Source organism: Zootoca vivipara, chromosome 8, assembly GCF_965207765.1.
Source record: "Zootoca vivipara chromosome 8, rZooViv2.hap1.1, whole genome shotgun sequence".
In the NCBI taxonomy this organism is placed as follows: domain Eukaryota; kingdom Metazoa; phylum Chordata; class Lepidosauria; order Squamata; family Lacertidae; genus Zootoca; species Zootoca vivipara.
In genome coordinates this window covers 50,920,969-50,939,583 of record NC_142591.1, presented here as the reverse complement: position 1 = coordinate 50,939,583, position 18,615 = coordinate 50,920,969, and the positions used below count along the sequence as shown (strand labels likewise).

The following is an 18,615-nucleotide window of genomic DNA, read 5'->3' as shown; positions in this document are numbered from 1 at the left end:
AAAAGCAAAAAGCAAGGATAGTGATCAATGGGAAATTAACGGAAGAAATAAAAATATTTAAAGGAACTAGGCAGGGGTGCCCCTTGTCCCCAATTTTGTTTATAATCATTTTGGAAACATTAATAAACAGTATTAGAGGAGATGAGAAAATTGAGGGAATAAGAATTGGGAAAAATAGATACAAGGCACGAGCATTCGCCAATGATGTGATTATTACAACGGAAAATCCAATAGAATGTGTACCCAGGGCAATAGAAAAAATCAGAGAATTTGGAAAATTGGCGGGCTTCAAAATAAATTGCAAAAAGAGTGGATTATTTGTAAAAAATCTAGAAAAAAAGACAAAATTAAATTGCAGGAATTGACAGGTATAGAAATAAAGAAAAAAATAAAATATTTGGGCATAACCATGACAGCAAAAAGTATCGATCTATTCCAAGAAAACTATGAAAGGACCTGGAAAGAAATTAAAAGAAAATTAGAAATGTGGACCAAATTAAAATTGTCAATGTTAGGGAGAATTTCGGTTATTAAAATGAATATTTTACCCAAATTAATGTATTTATTTCAAAACTTACCAATTTTAGGAGGGGGAAAATATTTTACAGATTGGCGGAGAGAAATAACGAAATTTATATGGAATGGGAAAAGAGCTAGAATTAAATATAAAATTATGATAGATTCAAAAGAAAGAGGGGGATTCGGTCTACCAAATTTAGAAATGTATCATGATTCGGCAGGGCTGGTTTGGATAAAGGATTGGATGAAGTTAGAAAACAATTTGCTATTGGATTTGGAAGGCAATGGATTGGGATCAGGATGGCACTTCTACATGTTAAAGGATAAAATGAAAGATCACAATATATTTTTGAGTAACATAATAAGGAAATCGTTATACAAGATATGGAAGAAATATCAGAGAATATTGGAACCTAAAACGCCATGGTGGGTGTCGCCATTTGAAATTATATCAGTGAGAAAAAGAAATATGGAAGTAAGATGGCCAACATATAAAGAATTACTATTAGAAGAAACAGAAGGAGAATTTTCTGTAATGTGTGGCTACAATATTTTCAAATTAGGCAATGTTTTCAATTGGATAAAAGGGTGGGATTCGAAAGGGAAATGTCTAAATTTGGAAAAATTCTGTTAGAAGTGAGGGGAAAATACATCAAAAATATATATGAATTATTATTAGAGTGGGAAACCAAGGATGAAATGAAGAAGGATACAATGATTAGGTGGGCCAAAGATTTTGGGAGGGACATCGCCATTGATAGATGGGAAAATCTGTGGAGGCGGGATTTGAAATGTGTCTCAAACTATGATTTAAAAGAATTTTTTTAAAAGGTCCAATACAAATGGTATTTGACACCCACCAAGGTAGCTAAAATGTACAAAGGAGCAAGCAATGCATGTTGGAGATGCTTAAAAGAACCGGGAACACAATTACACATCTGGTGGCAATGTGAAAAAATAAAAAAGTTCTGGGATGATATATATAACGAATTGAAAAAAATCTTAAAATACCCCTTTAAAAAAGATGCAGAAATGTTCATATTGGGATTGTTAAGCAATGAGATAAAGGCAAAGGATATGTGTTTAGTTATGCACGCAACAGCGGCCGGCAGACTACTTGTCGCAATCAATTGGAAAAGTGAAAAAATACCAAAAAAGGAAGAATGGATAGAAAAGATAATAGTATACCAAAATTTATCAATCAAAGCGGGCAGGCAAAAAGGTATAAAAGAAAGAACCTAGGGCTTGCTGATCAGAAGGTCGGAGGTTCGAATCCCTGTGACGGGGTGAGCTCCCGTTGCTTGGTCCCAGCTCCTGCCAACCTAGCAGTTCGAAAGCATGTCAAAATGCAAGTAGATAAATAGGAACCTCTACAGCGGGAAGGTAAACGGCGTTTCCGTGCGCTGCTCTGGTTTGCCAGAAGCGGCTTTGTCATGCTGGCCACATGACCTGGAAGCTGTCTGCGGACAAACGCCGGCTCCCTCGGCCAATAATGCGAGATGAGTGCGCAACCCCAGAGTCGGTCACGACTGGACCTAATGGTCAGGGGTCCCTTTACCTTTACCTAAAACAATATCAAAAAAGACAGATTGAAAAAACAAACCTTTTGGCAGATATATAAAAGACACAAAATTAAAAGATATCCAGGGAAATATAGGAAAACAGGCGTGTGTATATAATTGATAAAGAACAACAATAGACCAAGGTACAAGGTGATTGGAAGTTATTTTTTTAATATAGGGGGGGGGATAGGGGACTTGTTGAGAATTGGGATTCTTTTTTTCTTTTTTTGTCTTAATTGATGTTAAAAATATAATTTAGAATGAATGATTAATTATTTTCTTTTATATGTGATTTAAATATGATTTGAGTATGATTTCAATTTGATTTATCATGATTTGATTTAGTTTGATATTATTTGATGAATGCATGAGTTGTGTTTATTTTGTGTTATGTTGATTTTGTGTTACGTTGATTTTGTATGTGTTTTTAAATGAAATAAAGCTTATATTTCTAAAAAAGAAAAAGAAAAAAAAGAAAAAAGAGGGAAAAGAATTTAAATATAATCAAGGGAAAATTAGAGGAAAAAGAAAAAGAATTAGCTTAAAAAATCCTAAAAATAAGAAAGCAGCAGCACAAGTAAAAATCTGGCAAAAAGAGCTATCTGCATTAATGGGCTATGAGATAGAAAAGAAAATCAAATGGGCAAAACAGAGAACATTTGAAGCCGGGGGGGGGGGAATTGGGAAATTATTGGCATGGAGATTAAGGAAACAACAAAGTGGGCAAATGATTACAAATATTAGAAATGGGGGGGAAATTGGATAAAAAGGGAAGACATACAAAAATGTTTTGTGAAATATTATAAGAAATTATATACAGGAGGGAAAATAGTTCATTAGCAAGAACTCTTATTGTTTTTCTCTGCTTCTTGCTGCCCCCGGGGGCAGGGAAGGGATAGAATCCCCCAAAGCCTGACAATAGATATAGACATAAGGATATATAGATGTAGATATAGATATAGATATGATCATCAACATACAGTATTGTAAACCGCCTGATGAACTTCAGTTTTTAATGAGTCTGTGACTGAATTGCAGACACTGCATGACAGAGTAAATGGACCAATGTATTATGTATGCTCTGACTTAACTGACGAATGCATGCTGGGCTTGCATCCTTCACCTCCACCTGACAGTATTGAACATGTGCCGAAGGCCAGAGACCCTTTGATAGCAAAGCATGTCAACGTGGAATTTCTGGAGCTCCTAAGCAAGAGATTGATGCTGCATAATTAAATGCAGCATGGTGCCAATAGAAGAGCTTTTACTGGTGCAGCACTAGGATTCAATATTGTAAACAGAACATGTTACAGTATTAAGAAATGGAGGTAACACACTTTTCACAATACCTACCTTTAACCCTTAGTCAATAACTGGTTTTCTGTGGTGCAATATATTGTTATGTGATCAGGCTGCTAGTGTAGGTGTGCTTTCATAATCTTTAATTACAAATGGGCACAACCTCTTAGCAGCAGGCTCCCTAAACTTTCTGACTTTTTCACAATGCTTGATTTCTTCATGCAAATGGCACACTCATCACAGCCTCTTTAAAGCACCACAGAAAGGGACGTGTCTCCATACAGGTTCAAATTGGCCAACGAAAAAGTGCACCAGACAGGACTTCTGCTGCATCCACAGAGAAGTTGCAATGTAAGTAAAAAAATATGTTCATAGAATCATAAAGTGTAGAGCTGGAAGGGATTCCAAGGGTGATCTAGTCAACCCTCTTCAATGCAGGAATCTCATCACAGTCTCTCATTCAATTTGAAACCATACTAGACCCTGCTTTGTTTGCAAAAGTCCTAGTAGTTGTGTTATTTGTCACTTCCTGTGCAGGAGTCAGCAGAGAGATAGAGAAATGCTCTCTCTCTCTGTCTCTCTCTGTGTGTGTGTGCGTGTAAAAACTAGTTGTATGAACAACTTAGCCTGTCTCCACACTGTCAACTTAAAACACAGCTAGGATGTTCGTTTCCTTCAGTCAGGGTTGATTTGAAGCTGGGATTGATATGGATGGTAGCTAATGACAAGAGTATACTACTGTCCAAACCTACAGTGGGAAAGCATTGCATGCAGACTCAAATATATGTGAGATATTATTATTTTTTGTAGTTGAAACAGTGCCCCTCTGGAATTCATTCTTCCTCAAATACCTGTGATGCAGGCTTCCCTATTCCTAACAAGGGTGGGTGGAAAGGATCTTTCAAAATAATAATAATAATAATTTTTTTTAAAAAAAATCCATTAAGAACATCCAATTAATAACCAATCAAATCATAATCCAATTCAAAAACAAACACAAAAACCAAATTACAATCCAAATGATTAATTATTAAATTTAACATGGACTTCCCATATTCTGGACCTTTGAAGAACTCATCTCACATAATTATATTTCTGCCCTCTTCTTGTTCTCATATTTTTCACATTCTGACCTTAAACTCTCAAAGTCCTCAGTCACTGGCTAATTGATTCTCAATCATGTTAAACAACCATATATCCTTTCATATGTTGGGTACAGTTTAATGTGTGTGTGGGGGGGTGGGGGCACGGGTGGCACTGTGGTCTAAACCACAGAGCCTTGGGCTTGCCGATCAGAAAGTCAGCGGTTCAGTCCCAGCTCCTGCCCACCTAGCAGTTCGGAAGCACTTCAAAGTGTAAGTAGATAAATAGGTACCATTCCAGTGGGAAGGTAAACGGCGTTTCTGTGCACTGCTCTGGTTCACCGGCTTCCTCGGCCTATAGAGCGAGATGAGTACCACAACCCCAGAGTCGTCCACGACTGGACCTAATGGACAGGGGTACCTTTACACACACACACACACACACACACACACCTTGTCGGTTTGCCAGCACAGCTTTCCCTGGCTCGCTCTTATCTTCCATAGTTCTAGTTACAGGTTGGTAGTCGTGTTGTTCTGCCGTAGTAAAAAAATACCGTGTTTCTCATATTATAAGACACGTCTTATATTTATTTTTTCCTCAAAAAAACACACTATGGCTTATTTTCAAGGGATGTCTTATTTTTTTCCTCCTCCTCCTGCCGTGGCCGGCATTGCTGCTGCTCCTATCACTATGTCTTATTTTCGGGGTATGGCTTATATTCCTTGAATGCTTAAAAATCCTGCTATGGCTTATTTTATGGGGATGCCTTAAAATATGAGAAACAGGGTAAAAAAATAAAAAATATTTCCAGTAGGACCTTAGAGACCAACTAAGTTTGTTATTGGTATGAGCCTTCGTGTGCATGCACACTTCTTCAGATACACTGAAACAGAAGTCACCAGAAGTCAGAAACAGACTAGAAAGAGAAGTTTCTGAATTGCAGCTTATTAGCAAATTTAAAACCATGGAGAGAACTGGTCTGAATAAAGACATTGGATTCTTATCTCATTATACATAATAAGGCTATTTTTAGCCATCTCACCCCTTGCGTTTTCCTGTAAGACCAATTGCAGTCATTAACAGTCGTCAACAGGTTTACCACACCTATCAGCCAATCACCCATTCCCACCACCCTTATGAGTAATACCCCTCCCCACCCTCCCACTATGAACACGTAAACTCATACCAATAACAAACTTAGTTGGTCTCTAAGGAGGAATCCGCTTTTTCCATCCTGCGTCACACCTATCAAGTGCCATCTTGTTCCGCTCATTTATCTTTGTCAAGTCTGATTAAAACTGCACAGCTGAATAATCAATTGCAAATAGAAGTCCATCTGTACTCCGTTTAAATTTTTGTGAGATCTTTCTTAATGAGGCTTGGCATTTAAAAGCAAATGTAGATATAAAAGAAAGAACGTACTGATCACCTCCGTAAATCCAAGCACCATGATGAGAATTTCTTTGAAGTCCAAACTTAGATAACAGCAACTGTGCAATTCCACAGATTGCTTCCCTTATCTCCATCAGTCCAGAATAATTTTTAAGAAACAGGTGTCCCTGCTTGAGAGAATGACTCTGGAGAGTGCGCAGTTTCCATGCCAAGGCTTGGTATCGTGTTGTGATAACAGACTCCGTGGGTGAGAAAGCCCTCTCTTACCCTGGAGAGGTCTGCAGGACTAATTACTCCCATATTAGTCCTGAATTTCTGGCACTACTGGGGGTCCAATCTCATGGGAGGGAGCCATTTCCCTCGGCAGGAAACAAGAAGTCTGAAAGGATCTGATAAAATCTGAGGCACCTAAATCTCAGGTGAAGCAGTAAGGTTTACAGTTGTACCATGTCCGTTCGACTTCCAAAACATTTGAAAACCAAAACTCCTGCAGCCAATTGGAAGCCGCGGAAGCCCCATTGGACGTTCGGCTTCCCAGAACGTCTGAGAACTAAGCTGTTTGAAAACCAAGGTGCGACTGAACTGAGACAAACCACAGCAGTGAAATTTAGTTTTTTGTGGCTCTCAGGGGTGAGGAACTGGAGCACTTATGGCTTTTTCAGGTATTGATTTATCCCTATCACACAGCTATTATAGGCAAACCCCCCCATCAACCTTGTCTATTTTCTCATACTATTAAGTTGAAAGATGTAGTGAAGATAGAGTAGAATCAAAAATATACAATTCGACTATGTAAAGCTAATGGGTTTTCAGATGACTTCATAATTTGTAGACAAAAATGTGATGGCTGAGTATTGTGGCATGATCTCCAATAACCCAACCGGAAATAAGTTTTAGAGGCAGTGATAACAGGGTTTGGCCATCGGCACCTGTCCTTATATGGCAGCAGAGCTGCTATTCCACCTCACATCCCCCAAAAGAGGCACTTTGTAGTGAATCCCAAAATGTTGCCACCCATCAGCTCACTGTTTTCCCCACCCTCCCTTTTGTTCGGTGTTGTGTGTGCACCACAGAATTTAAGTCGAGCAGATAGGCCCAGTATAGCAAACAACTGTGCAGCAAAGATAGTTCTTACTTTGGGGGCAGAAAGACACAGGAAAAAACCAAGACTCTACAAGAAGTCACCACTCTCTGAGCCCAGAGAGCGTTTTGACTTTGCTGAAGCAAAGTCGACAGAGTAAGAGCAAAGTCCAGTTGTTAACGAAGACCAGCAACTGCCAGAGTTCTTTCAGTCAAAAGTCTTGCAATGTGTCCAAATTCCTTCAGACAAGATCTTCACAAAGTCCTCCACTTTTTAACTGGATCATTCCAACAGTCTCCATGTTTCCAGTGCTCCCCAACAGTGAATGCTGTAACTTGAGCTTTTATCTATCCTGAGCTATGTGTCAATTTGCCCAGTAACACAAATAAAACAGTCACAAGTTGCATGCAGCTGCATTTTTAGGGGGGCAGGGGACCATTTCTGCTGACTCAAAGAGAAGTAACCCTTTCTCACTTCAGCAGTGGAATGAAACCAGCAGTGGAATGAAACCAGCTTGCTTTACATCAAATAAATGATGGAGTCATACATTTGTAAGGTTGTACATCCGCATGATGGAGGTTGGAAAAACAATACATCTACTTGGCAAGTTACAGTGGGGAAAACTAGGAAAACATTAAATCGCATGAGATTTCATGTAATCATGAATGCTTCTGGGATGACAGTTCAAACTAATGTACTGCATTTTCTGTTTTCCAGGTAAACAGTTGAAAAAAATTCCATCACAACTGAGGAAATTTTCACTTCATATATTTCCTTCATTGGCATACACAAGGTGCTTCAGATCAGGAAACCATGAGCTGGTTTTCTCAAATTCTGGAAAACTGGATCAGTTCTCCTTATTTGGAAGAATATCTAACCTCAGTGGTTCATCCTTTGTGGTTACTTAAGCTTCTGATTTTACTTTATTCACCAGTGATAGCAATTCTTTTGTTTCTCTGGGCTTTCTCATTTGTTTTGCATATTTACAAGAAGATGAATAACCAGCAAGAAAGTGATAGCAATTTTTGGGAGAAACCAAGGAAACGTATGGCTCTAGTTTCTGATATTGTTGGAAAGATATGGTTTGGTGAGTAAAGGTTTCTTTTTTTCCAATCATTCAGTCCTGTCAGCTACTATACTTTCTTAGGACCGAGCATCAGAATTTCAGACTTGAAGCACTGGAACAATAGTTGCTACAGTGCATCAGGAATGGACCTCTAAACCCACTTCAGAGTCACAACAGCTACAAGTCGGGGTTGGCTCCATAAGGATCAAAATGAAGGCATGGAAATGTATGTAGGTACAAAGCAAACAAAAATAACAAAACATTTTATGAGGTATGATATTAAGATATATTACAGAAGAAAGGGTCAACTGGTGGCTGCATAAACACCATACATTTAATCACGTTTAAAGTATGTCTCATCTCCAGAAGAAACTTGGAGAATGTTGTTTACACCTCACAGAGCTATAATTAGCAAAGCTCTTTAAAAACAGTTTCATGGATTGTGGCAAGAGAAGGGGGTTGGGTTTAAATGTGTAGTGAGTACAGAGCGAATGTAATGAGTATGTCATCGTGCAGTGAGACCTTGAGTGTGCAATTTTCCTGAGCATGGTAAACCACTAAGTAACTCTGAAACATAAACAAACCATGGAATTTGTCAGCACAGGATGTGGTGGTGGCTGCTAATTTGGATGGACACTGCGGGAAACAGGATGATGGGATACAGAGAGTATTGGCTTGATCAACAGGATCCATCCTATGTTCTCATTGCTTCCCAGAGTGTGATGTTGCTTTAGATGTTAAAGCATAAATCAGAAATTCATTACTGAAACCAAGTTTGGGTGATAAGGATGAAACCCTTTGGCTGCTTATGACATGGTCAAGGTTCCATCTGTCTGGGAAACTGTTTTCTCACTTTGTATAAAGTGACTCAGAGAATGGTCTGATTATATGAGTATTATAACTCATATAAATGCTTAAAGGAGATTAAAACAGTGTCACAATTTTAGCTTACTCAAAGACTAGGCAAAAATGTTTCCACCTGCACTTAAAAGTAAGCCATTTATACCATTTATTCTAGGATCATAACAGAGAAAGTTTTGATCCATGTGGATGACAACCTAGCATCCAGAACGCTGCAACATATAGGAGAGCCTTTTAGCTGATCTTAAATTTCAGTGTTCTGAACCACACTGTTTTCTTCCAATAAATGATTGCAATATTTCATTTATTTTTCAACAAAGTAATATTTATTTGTTGCATTTTGTATTATTTCCAGGTTATGAAGTTATTGGCATGGAACATATCCCTAAAGGACCAGGGGTTATTGTTTATTATCACGCAGTCACTGCTATTGACTATTCCCTTTTAGTGGCTAAACTTTTTAAGGAGACACAGAGAAAGTGCTATTCAGTAATCGATCATGCCATATATCAGGTACCAGGTAAATTATTAAATTTAAATCATGCTTTTTTACAAAAAAATGTGAAATATGACATAAAACAATGCTATAAAATATAAAACCATGTTATCAGGCAAACAGGTGAAAAAGAACAGGCAAATAAAATATCAGCAAGAGGTGAAATAGTAAGTTGGTAGAGAGGACGGTTCTTTTTCACCAAATCTTTACAGAATGAATACAACATGAACCATTATTTCCAAACAAAATAAGAAAAATTCCTTCCAGCAGTACCTTAGAGACCAACTAAGTTTGCCATTGGTATGAGCTTTCGTTTTTGACTATGTCAAACCAACACAGCTACCTACCTGTAACTACCATTATTTCCAAATCATTCCTTAATTATTAAATTTGTATAGCTTCCTTCATCCAAAGTTCCCAGGGTGGTTCACAACAGAAAACACACCTTAAGCAAGACTGAGGATTCAGTATTGTAGAGAAAATGTATTTTTTATTAAATATAACTGCCTAAAGGATCTGTAAATCAAATTAAACTAGCCAAATAAAAATATAGTTGGAAAGGAAGTTCCCTAAGACAGGAAGAATCATGTTCCCCCATTTTCCTGGCTATCTCTTGACATGTTTCCTTCCTGGACTAACAGCCACTGGAGGAGAACAGCACCAGCTAGTTCACCTCCTGCCAAGAACAATCATGAGCTCAAAAAGAGCTGTTTGCAGATCAAGCAAGAAATGATTGCAGGCTTCATTTTATAGCGACAAAAATGAGGAAGATCATGATGGATGTGACCATGGGGAATGTAAGCCAAAATAAAACTCTTAACCAAGTGTTGATCTTTCATTGTACCCTACCTATGCTTTTGGGGCAAGCCCCTCAAAGCATGCCTCACTTCATTTCCCAGTGATAAGTTGCCCTGACAGATTCCCATCTGAGTTACAACAATGGATGAGCCCAGAATGAGATGGAGTGTCCACACAAAACAGGAAGTTGGGAACTGCAGGCTTGCTTTTGGCCATTTACAGCCTCAACGTCTTCTTCCAATAATGTTTCAGGCATCTTATTTGAATCAGGCTATGTTTCCAATAAAGCATGTCAACCTGGGTCTTTTGGCCCATGATCACAGATTACAGGAATACCTTATCTGACCTCAAAACAGCTATGAGAGTCCTTTTTTTTTTACTCTAGTAATCGCAAGACATTTCCTGTGCTTCCATGCAGAAATATCGTGTTTAGTTGTACAACTGTCTACAGTCTTCCTCAGGGATCTAAAAAATGGGGCTATCTACATATTGTGACATCTGATTGATGTGCTATAACTGCATATAATTGCTGCTGACTTTAATGCCAGAAGAGTCCAAGGTGTAAGAAATAGGGTCTCTAACTTGATGATTTCTTCAGTTACAAAGATACCAGAAAACATGGCCCCACCCGAACACATGGCCAATCAAGCACTCCCACACACGGCTTTTATGCCCCCATGTGACACTGCAATTGAACACATGTGGCACCCTTGCTGTAGTGTTCATGGCCCCCCGCTGCCACTCCCCCCACATCATCTTCCTCTGTATGCACACAGCAGCCACACCAGGAAACTATGGCATCACAGAAAGGTCATTTAAAGAAGGAAGGAAGGACAGAGCCCAAAGAGGCCCAGTAGCACAGAGTGCTCTGTTTGGGGGGCATTGCATTGGGTGAATAAACGCAGCATATAATCTCCACCCACTTATGTGTGCATGAAAAGATGAACGTGTGTTGGTGTAGGTAGGATTCAACCAGCATGGGCTCATCAGTGCCATGTGTGTGTGTATCTGTCTTTCTGTGCATGCAGCAAGGCACTGTGGTCTGTATTTTTTATCATAATGCAAACTTGAATGTCATTCTGTTGTACTACAGACTTGACTTGTGGAACACATGTCTAAAAAGGTCGCCACCTCAGCACTTCCACGAAATCCTACTTGAAAAGGTTTGGCAGAGAACTATGCTTGTGATCCGTAATAGTACAATATCTTTGGAATAATGACACTTGTATAGCGTCAACAATATTTCCTAAATAAGGGTTATAAAAAATGATTTTTTATTATTATTTGGGGCTTATTTTTTTCAGGGCTGAATATATTTTTTGATACCGTCGGTTTGAAAGATTTCAGTAAAGCTGAATGTGTCGAAATTTTGAAGAACGGCCATTTTATCGGCATTTCACCTGGTGGAAGTAGAGAAGCAAACTTTAGTAATGACTACAGCTTAATGTGGGGTAAACGCACAGGTTTCGCTCAGATAGCTTTGGAGGCAAAAGTGGTGAGTGATCTTTGGGCAATTTGCATTGTCTTCACAATTATCCTAGATAAGTCATAATGTGCTGACATTCTTGATCTACCGGTAGCATCCTAAATGGTTGATGATGGTAAATGTTTGGGGGTCAAATGATATCTGGAGTTCCAAGTATTTCCCACCCGGTTTTTTTTAAGCTATTGATCTCAATTACTTTTAAAATGAAAAAATAGCTTTCCCCCCTCTTCAATTCTTGAAAATCTGCATGTGCAATTTGAAGTCAATTACATCTGGCTTGTCATAACATAATTTTATTATTACGGTCGAGGACCAGCTCTTAAAAGTAAAATGAAAATAAAATAAAAATAAAATGGATCCCTTTGGAAGAACAGTTTCCGGGAGCATAACGTACATAAGACGCTTTGAACAACATTTAAAAGATAATTGTTAATTATATAACTATGCTAAAAGTTTAACCCTTAAAATAGAAGCTGCAGAAAGCTGAGCCTAGCTCGCTCGGGGTACCATATTTTGAGAAAATTCAGGCGGACTCGGGAGAAAGTCTGTGTCTGCATATTTGTGCACAGAATCTGGCGACCGCCCTGGTGCTCTTCAGGTCGTTACCTAGCATGAGCATGTTGTATAATTGCTTTTCCAGGAGGCTTGCTAACCTCACCAGTAAGGGGCCCAGGATCTCCCTTCGAGCTTCTTCATAGAGAGGGCATCTGAAGAACAGGTGCTCTGGGCTTCCAATTTCCCCTAATGGGCATACGCAGAGTCTTTGGGCGTATGGGATTTTTTTTATAAAGCCCCTCCAGCACAGGCGTGGGCAATGCCTCGCTTCTGGCAAGTGTAAAAGCCCTTCTTGCAGTTTTTAACAGGAGAAAGGAGAGGTAGGGTGCCGGGGCGGCTATGTATCTCTCAATTTCTCCAGTTCTGTATTCAGGGCATCTTGAACAGTCCTGTTGTCTTTTGATATCAATGAGTCATTGTCTGACCATTGCTTTAGCTTGTCTTAGATTCAATCTTAGCAGGGCTTGGGGGGCAAGGCCCATACTCTGGAGAGAGTTCAGAACCGCTAGCTGCCAACCGGACTGGAACTGGTCGCATAGGATCAATGGCGCAATTCCTTGTGGTTTCAAATTTAGAGCCAGCCATTTATAGATTGATGATAGGCAGATTAAAGCCTCCACTCTCGTTGTTCCCGTTTCAAGTCTGACCCATGCGTTAGATACGCATCTGGGAATGTGGAGGAGGGCTCTGAGGAATTTGGATTGGCTGGCTTGTCATTGTAATGCCAGGTGTGGAGCATTATTCCTAACCAAAATAAAGGTGGGGTGGTTGCGGTGAAGTAATTTTCCAGTTATCAGCTTCCTTTTGCTTTTGCTTTTATTTTTTTAGCCCATCATCCCTATATTTACACAAAACATTTGTGAAGCATACAGGAACATTGCATTGTCCTCACGCTTTCCCTAGATAACGGTCATTCTATACCGAGTGATCCAACTTTTTAACCTAATGCCATCCAATTTTCTCAATATTTTGTACACTTGTTGAATTATCAAAACTAAGTTTAAATCTAAAATTTCAATTTTTTAACTCATCCCATTGGTGAGTTATGAGGGTTTGATTTTTTTTTAATAAAATGACCATTTTGCCTTACTACACAAAAACACTTTAAAAGAATTCTTGTTAGTACTTCATTTCATGAACATTACAGCAAAATATATATCAAACAAAATCATGGCACTGCTGGAACTGTTTAACTGGTGCTAAGATAACATCCCTTCTATCCAGTTTTTATTTTCAACAAATGAGGAGTACAGAAAAGAAAAAGAAGAAGAAGGAGAGTTTGGATTTGATATCCCGCTTTTTCACTACCCTAAGGAGTCTCAAAGTGGCTAACATTCTCCTTTCCATTCCTCACCCACAACAAACACTCTGTGAGGTGAGTGGGGCTGAGAGACCTCAAAGAAGTGTGACTAGCCCAAGGTCACCCAGTAGCTGCATGTGGAGGAGTGGAGACGCGAACCCAGTTCTCCAGATTACGAGTAGACTGCTCTTAACCACTACACCACACTGGCTCCAGTTCCTAGGAAGAAATGTTCCTAAAACGACTATTTGAAAGAGTGGAAGTGATCAAGGGAACACAAGGATTTCATTGCTTTGTTCCATCTACATCCAGCCCAACAGAAATGGTGAGCAAAGTGTACACCTTTAGCAATGAGAGTGAGAAGTTCTCCACTGAAGGAGGTATAAAATCTCTGGATATGGCTGAGATAATTGGGTAGTGACCTATGAATACAATAAAACATGGTGGCTGACGTATGTGCTGCCAATGGACTATGAAAGTGAAGAAGCAACTATGACCTGCTTACACCTGCCAGGCCCAGCATCATCATTTGTTTACCCATCTAGTTGGGATGTACTTAAGGTGGGGCGAGCACAAGTTCTAAGAAGGCTCCAACAAAGGACTGCAACTGGCTGCACTTATACTTTGACAAAAAATGAAACTTGTACAACAAATGCTCTTGAAAATCATTTGATGCAAAGTATAAATAATGGAACAATAAATGTTTTCAGACTCATTTCATGTGTGATGTTGGATCGCTTGATATGGAATGACCCACAAGACACCCTTGATCTTCTAGCATCCTAAAAAGCAAAGGATGGCAAATATCCTGTTTTGGGGTCAAATGATATCTGGAGTAGCACAGGTTTCCCACCCCTGCTTTAAAACAAAATGCTGAAATAAATGAAAATTTGAAAGAAAAATGGCTTCCCCCCTTTTCCTCTTCAATTCCTGAAAATCTGGGGGGGGGGCAGTTTCTTCATGTGAGATATTTGAATAGATATGTCAGTATTTTTGAAGTATGTCTGGCTTATCATTATATTGCCAGATGCAAAGCATTCTTGTAATCCTTAACCAAAATAAAGGTGGGGTGGTTGGGGTGAAGTAATTCTCCAGTTTTCACCTTTCTTTTGATTTTGTATTTCTTCTTTTATTCTTTCAGCCCATCATCCCTATGTTTACACAAAACGTTCGTGAAGCATTCAGGAACATTGGAAGGACAAGTGAGCTAAATACCTTATATTCCTTGGTTGATTAAGAGATCTGATATTAGGCAATAAACATTTTAATAATACATAATGATTTTTTTAAAAAACAACAACAACCCCTATTTTGTACGTACTAGTAGTTTATTCAATGTACACTTATGTACACTTATCTGCAAAAGTGGCGCTTTTCTTAAAAAATATGCACTCAAATTATGTAACCTCATCTCTGGGATGGATTGATTGGAATTGCTAAAATTCAGACTCTTTTCACTTTCTTACATAGGGTTGACAAGATGGTTATATGAGAAAACACGACTTCTCTACCTTCCCATATATGGACCATTTCCAGTGAAAATGAGGACATATATTGGAGAACCCATCCCATATGATCCAAATATAACAGCTGCAGAGCTGGCTGAAAAAGTAAGTTAACTCTACACTTGGAAATATAATAGCAGAATGTTTTTTTCCCTGTTGGTTTCTCTCCTTCAGTTCTATAAATTGTATTATGCCTACTGGCTTCCTCATTCTATACAACCAGAGATAGGGTTCATCATATAGACTTTTGTGCATCATGTTCATCACTCAGCTTTCCCTCTCCGTAACTTGTTGAGACCATGAAAAATCTATGCATTTTATGTAGTGCTGCACAAAGAACTGTTCATGCAATAGGACTTCTTCTCCCCACCATGTGCTCCAGAGGGTTCCTCCAAGCCCTCTCCACCAGTGGGGGACCCAGTAAGCACTGTAGGATCTTGTTGTTGTTGTTTAGTCATTTAGTCGTGTCCGACTCTTCGTGACCCCATGGACCATAGCACGCCAGGCACTCCTGTCTTCCACTACCTCCCGCAGTTTGGTCAAACTCATGTTCGTAGCTTCGAGAACACTCTCCAACTATCTCGTCCTCTGTCATCCCCTTCTCCTAGTGCCCTCAATCTTTCCCAACATCAGGGTCTTTTCCAGGGAGTCTTCTCTTATCATGAGGAGGCCAAAGTATTAGAGCCTCAGCTTCACGATCTGTCCTTCCAGTGAGCACTCAGGGCTGATTTCCTTCAGAATGGATAGGTTTTATCTTCTTGCAGTCCACGGAACTCTCAAGAGTCTCCTCCAGCACCATAATTCAAAAGCATCAATTCTTCGGTGATCAGCCTTCTTTATGGTCCAGCTCTCACTTCCATACATCACTACTGGGAAAACCATAGCTTTAACTATACGGACCTTTGTAGGCAAGGTGATGTCTCTGCTTTTTAAGATGCTGTCTAGGTTTGTCATTGTTTTCTCCCAAGAAGCAGGCGTCTTTTCATTTCGTGACTGCTGTCACCATCTGCAGTGATCAAGGAGCCCAAGAAAGTAAAATCTCTCACTGCCTCCATTTCTTCCCCTTCTATTTGCCAGGAGGTGATGGGACCAGTGGCCATGATCTTGGTTTTTTTGATGTTGAGCTTCAGACCATATTTTGTGCTCTCCTCTTTCACCCTCATAAAAGGGTTCTTTAATTCCTCTTCGCTTTCTGCCATCAAGGTTGTGTCATCTGCATATCTGAGGTTGTTGATATTTCTTCCGGCAATCTTAATTCCGGTTTGGGATTCATCTAGTCCAGCCTTTCGCATGATGAATTCTGCATATAAGTTAAATAAGCAGGGAGACAATATACAACCTTGTCGTACTCCTTTCCCAATTTTGAACCAATCAGTTGTTCCATATCCAGTTCTAACTGTAGCTTCTTGTCCCACATAGAGATTTCTCAGGAGACAGCTGAGGTGATCCGACACTCCCATTTCTTTAATAACTTGCCATAGTTTGCTGTGGTTGACACAGTCAAAGGCTTTTGCATAGTCAATGAAGCAGAAGTAGACGTTTTTCTGGAACTCTCTAGCTTTCTCCATAATCCAGCGCATGTTTGCTATTTGGTCTCTTGTTCCTCTGCCCCTTCAAAATCCAGCTTGCACTTCTGGGAGTTCTCAGTCCACATACTGCCTAAGCCTGCCTTGTAGAATATTAAGCATAACCTTGCTAGTGTGTGAAATGAGCGCAATTGTGCAGAAGTTGGAGCATTCTTTGGCACTGCCCTTCTTTGGAATTGGGATGTAGACTGATCTTCTCCAATCCTCTGGCCATTGCTGAGTTTCCCAAACTTGCTGGCATATTGGGTGTAGCACCTTAACACCATCATCTTTTAAAATTTTAAATGGTTCAGCTGGAATATCATCACTTCCACTGGCCTTGTTATTAGCAGTGCTTTCTATGGCCCATTTGACTTCACTCTCCAAGATGTCTGGCTCAAGGTCAGCAACCACACTACCTGGGGTGTACGAGACCTCCATATCTTTCTGGTATAATTCCTCCTTGTATTCTTGCCACCTCTTTTTTGATAACTTCTGCTTCTGTAAGGTCCTTACCACTTTTGTCCTTTATTATGGTAATCTTTGTACGAAATGTTCCTTTCATATCTCCAATTTTCTTGAACAGATCTCTGGTTTTCCCCATTCTATTGTTTTCCTCTATTTCTTTGCATTGCTCATTTAAGAAGGCCCTCTTGTCTCTCCTTGCTATTTTTTTGGAAATCTGCATTCAGTTTCCTGTATCCGTCCCTATCTCCCTTGCATTTTGCTTGCCTCCTCTTCCCCGCTATTTGTAAGGCCTCGTTGGACAGCCATTTTGCTTTCTTGCCTTTCCTTTTCCTTGGGATGGTTTTCATTGCTGCCTCCTGTATAATGTTACGAGCCTACATCCATAGTTCTTCAGGCACTCTGTCCACCACATCTAAATCATTAAACCTGTTCCGCACTTCCACTGTGTATTCATAAGGGATTTGATTTAGATTGTATCTTACTGGCCCTTCATGGATCAATGCCTTGTCGTTGTGAAGGGGCTTGAATAACACAGAGAAGCTATGAGCTATGCCATGCATGGACAGGTCGTAGGCTCCTAACCCACAGTAAAACTATTACTGAAGAACTTCTAATGTTTGTCTGACTTATTGCAACTCTGCAAGTGAATGGGACTCCATGCTACTCTGCTATTTTTACCCATGCCCTGCTGTGCTGTTTTCAGGCATGGAACTCTTTGTAAAAACAACAACCATAAAGACAGTGGGCTGGATTCACAGAGAGATGAACACTTTCCTACTGGAGTTTCCTGGCTCTGGCAACTCTTGTCCAACCCTCCATGCTGAAAAAGTCAGTCTTGAGGACTGTCATATTGTGTCTGTAACTTGAAAAAATGGGATTCTTTATTCTGCCTGGTTCTGATCCCTTTAGCTTTTTCCTCACAGATATGAATAACTGTGAATATCCATTTTGCAACATATTGATATAACACAATGTATTCCTTTGTACTTCTTTCAACAGACAAAGACTGCAATGGAAAATCTTCGGGATAAATACCAAAAGAGGCCAGGAAATATATTAAGAGCTCTCTCAGAACGATTTGATAAGCATTACAAAGCTAACTAGTTCATATAAAACTGCTGCAGTGTTTCTGACGAGATGTCTGTAATAGGAAGCATTAATAATTATGTTATTAAAGCCAAGTTGTTATACACAGAATTGTGCTGGATTGTTTATTAATTATCTGGAAGGGACCCTAGCTCAGTAACTCAGCACCTGCTGGGCATACAGAAGGTCCTAGGTTTTCGAAGACATACAAGTCTTGTCCTATCCTGCAATACTCCCAGAATGTCCCTTTTATAATGGGAATGCGAGTTCTTAACTGAAACACAAAATAATATTACAAGGGAAATAATAATGACTATAATTCACTTCTATTAATACAGTGACACCTCTTTTATGTTTATAAAAGGTCGCTCCAAGATTTGAGCCCTATAATGGCTCAACCTTTCTAAACATTTAGGAAAAAAAGTAGAGGGGAAAAAAGGATCCAGAATTGGTGGAAAAAGTGACTGACCTAACGAAAACAGCCAACTAAGCA

General features: G+C 39.4%; 1 protein-coding gene across 2 annotated transcripts; it reads left to right on the top strand.

Moving 5' to 3' along the window:
* Positions 1-3,580: 3,580 nt before the first annotated feature.
* Positions 3,581-18,233, top strand: LOC118078330 (DGAT1/2-independent enzyme synthesizing storage lipids). 2 transcript variants are annotated; one of them, XM_060277813.2, is made up of 7 exons: positions 3,581-3,731; positions 7,654-8,023; positions 9,219-9,383; positions 11,462-11,652; positions 14,640-14,700; positions 14,969-15,108; positions 18,036-18,233. In XM_060277813.2, exons 2-7 carry the CDS (start codon positions 7,750-7,752, stop codon positions 18,138-18,140), a joined length of 936 nt encoding a protein of 311 aa, XP_060133796.1. In that variant the 5' UTR covers positions 3,581-3,731; positions 7,654-7,749; the 3' UTR covers positions 18,141-18,233. The 2 variants fall into 2 exon arrangements, with proteins under 2 accessions (XP_060133796.1, XP_088531639.1); XM_088675513.1 differs by lacking the exon at positions 18,036-18,233 and adding an exon at positions 17,740-17,861.
* The last annotated feature ends 382 nt before the right edge of the window (positions 18,234-18,615 follow it).

Excerpts from the sequence above, each read along its gene's own strand:
- LOC118078330 (XM_060277813.2), top strand. The coding sequence starts at position 7,750 with ATGAGCTGGTTTTCTCAAATTCTGGAAAACTGGATCAGTTCTCCTTAT. Across the intron at positions 11,653-14,639 it reads TAGCTTTGGAGGCAAAAGTG|CCCATCATCCCTATGTTTAC; the intron begins GTGAGTGATCTT and ends TTATTCTTTCAG. Across the intron at positions 15,109-18,035 it reads CTGCAGAGCTGGCTGAAAAA|ACAAAGACTGCAATGGAAAA; the intron begins GTAAGTTAACTC and ends TTCTTTCAACAG.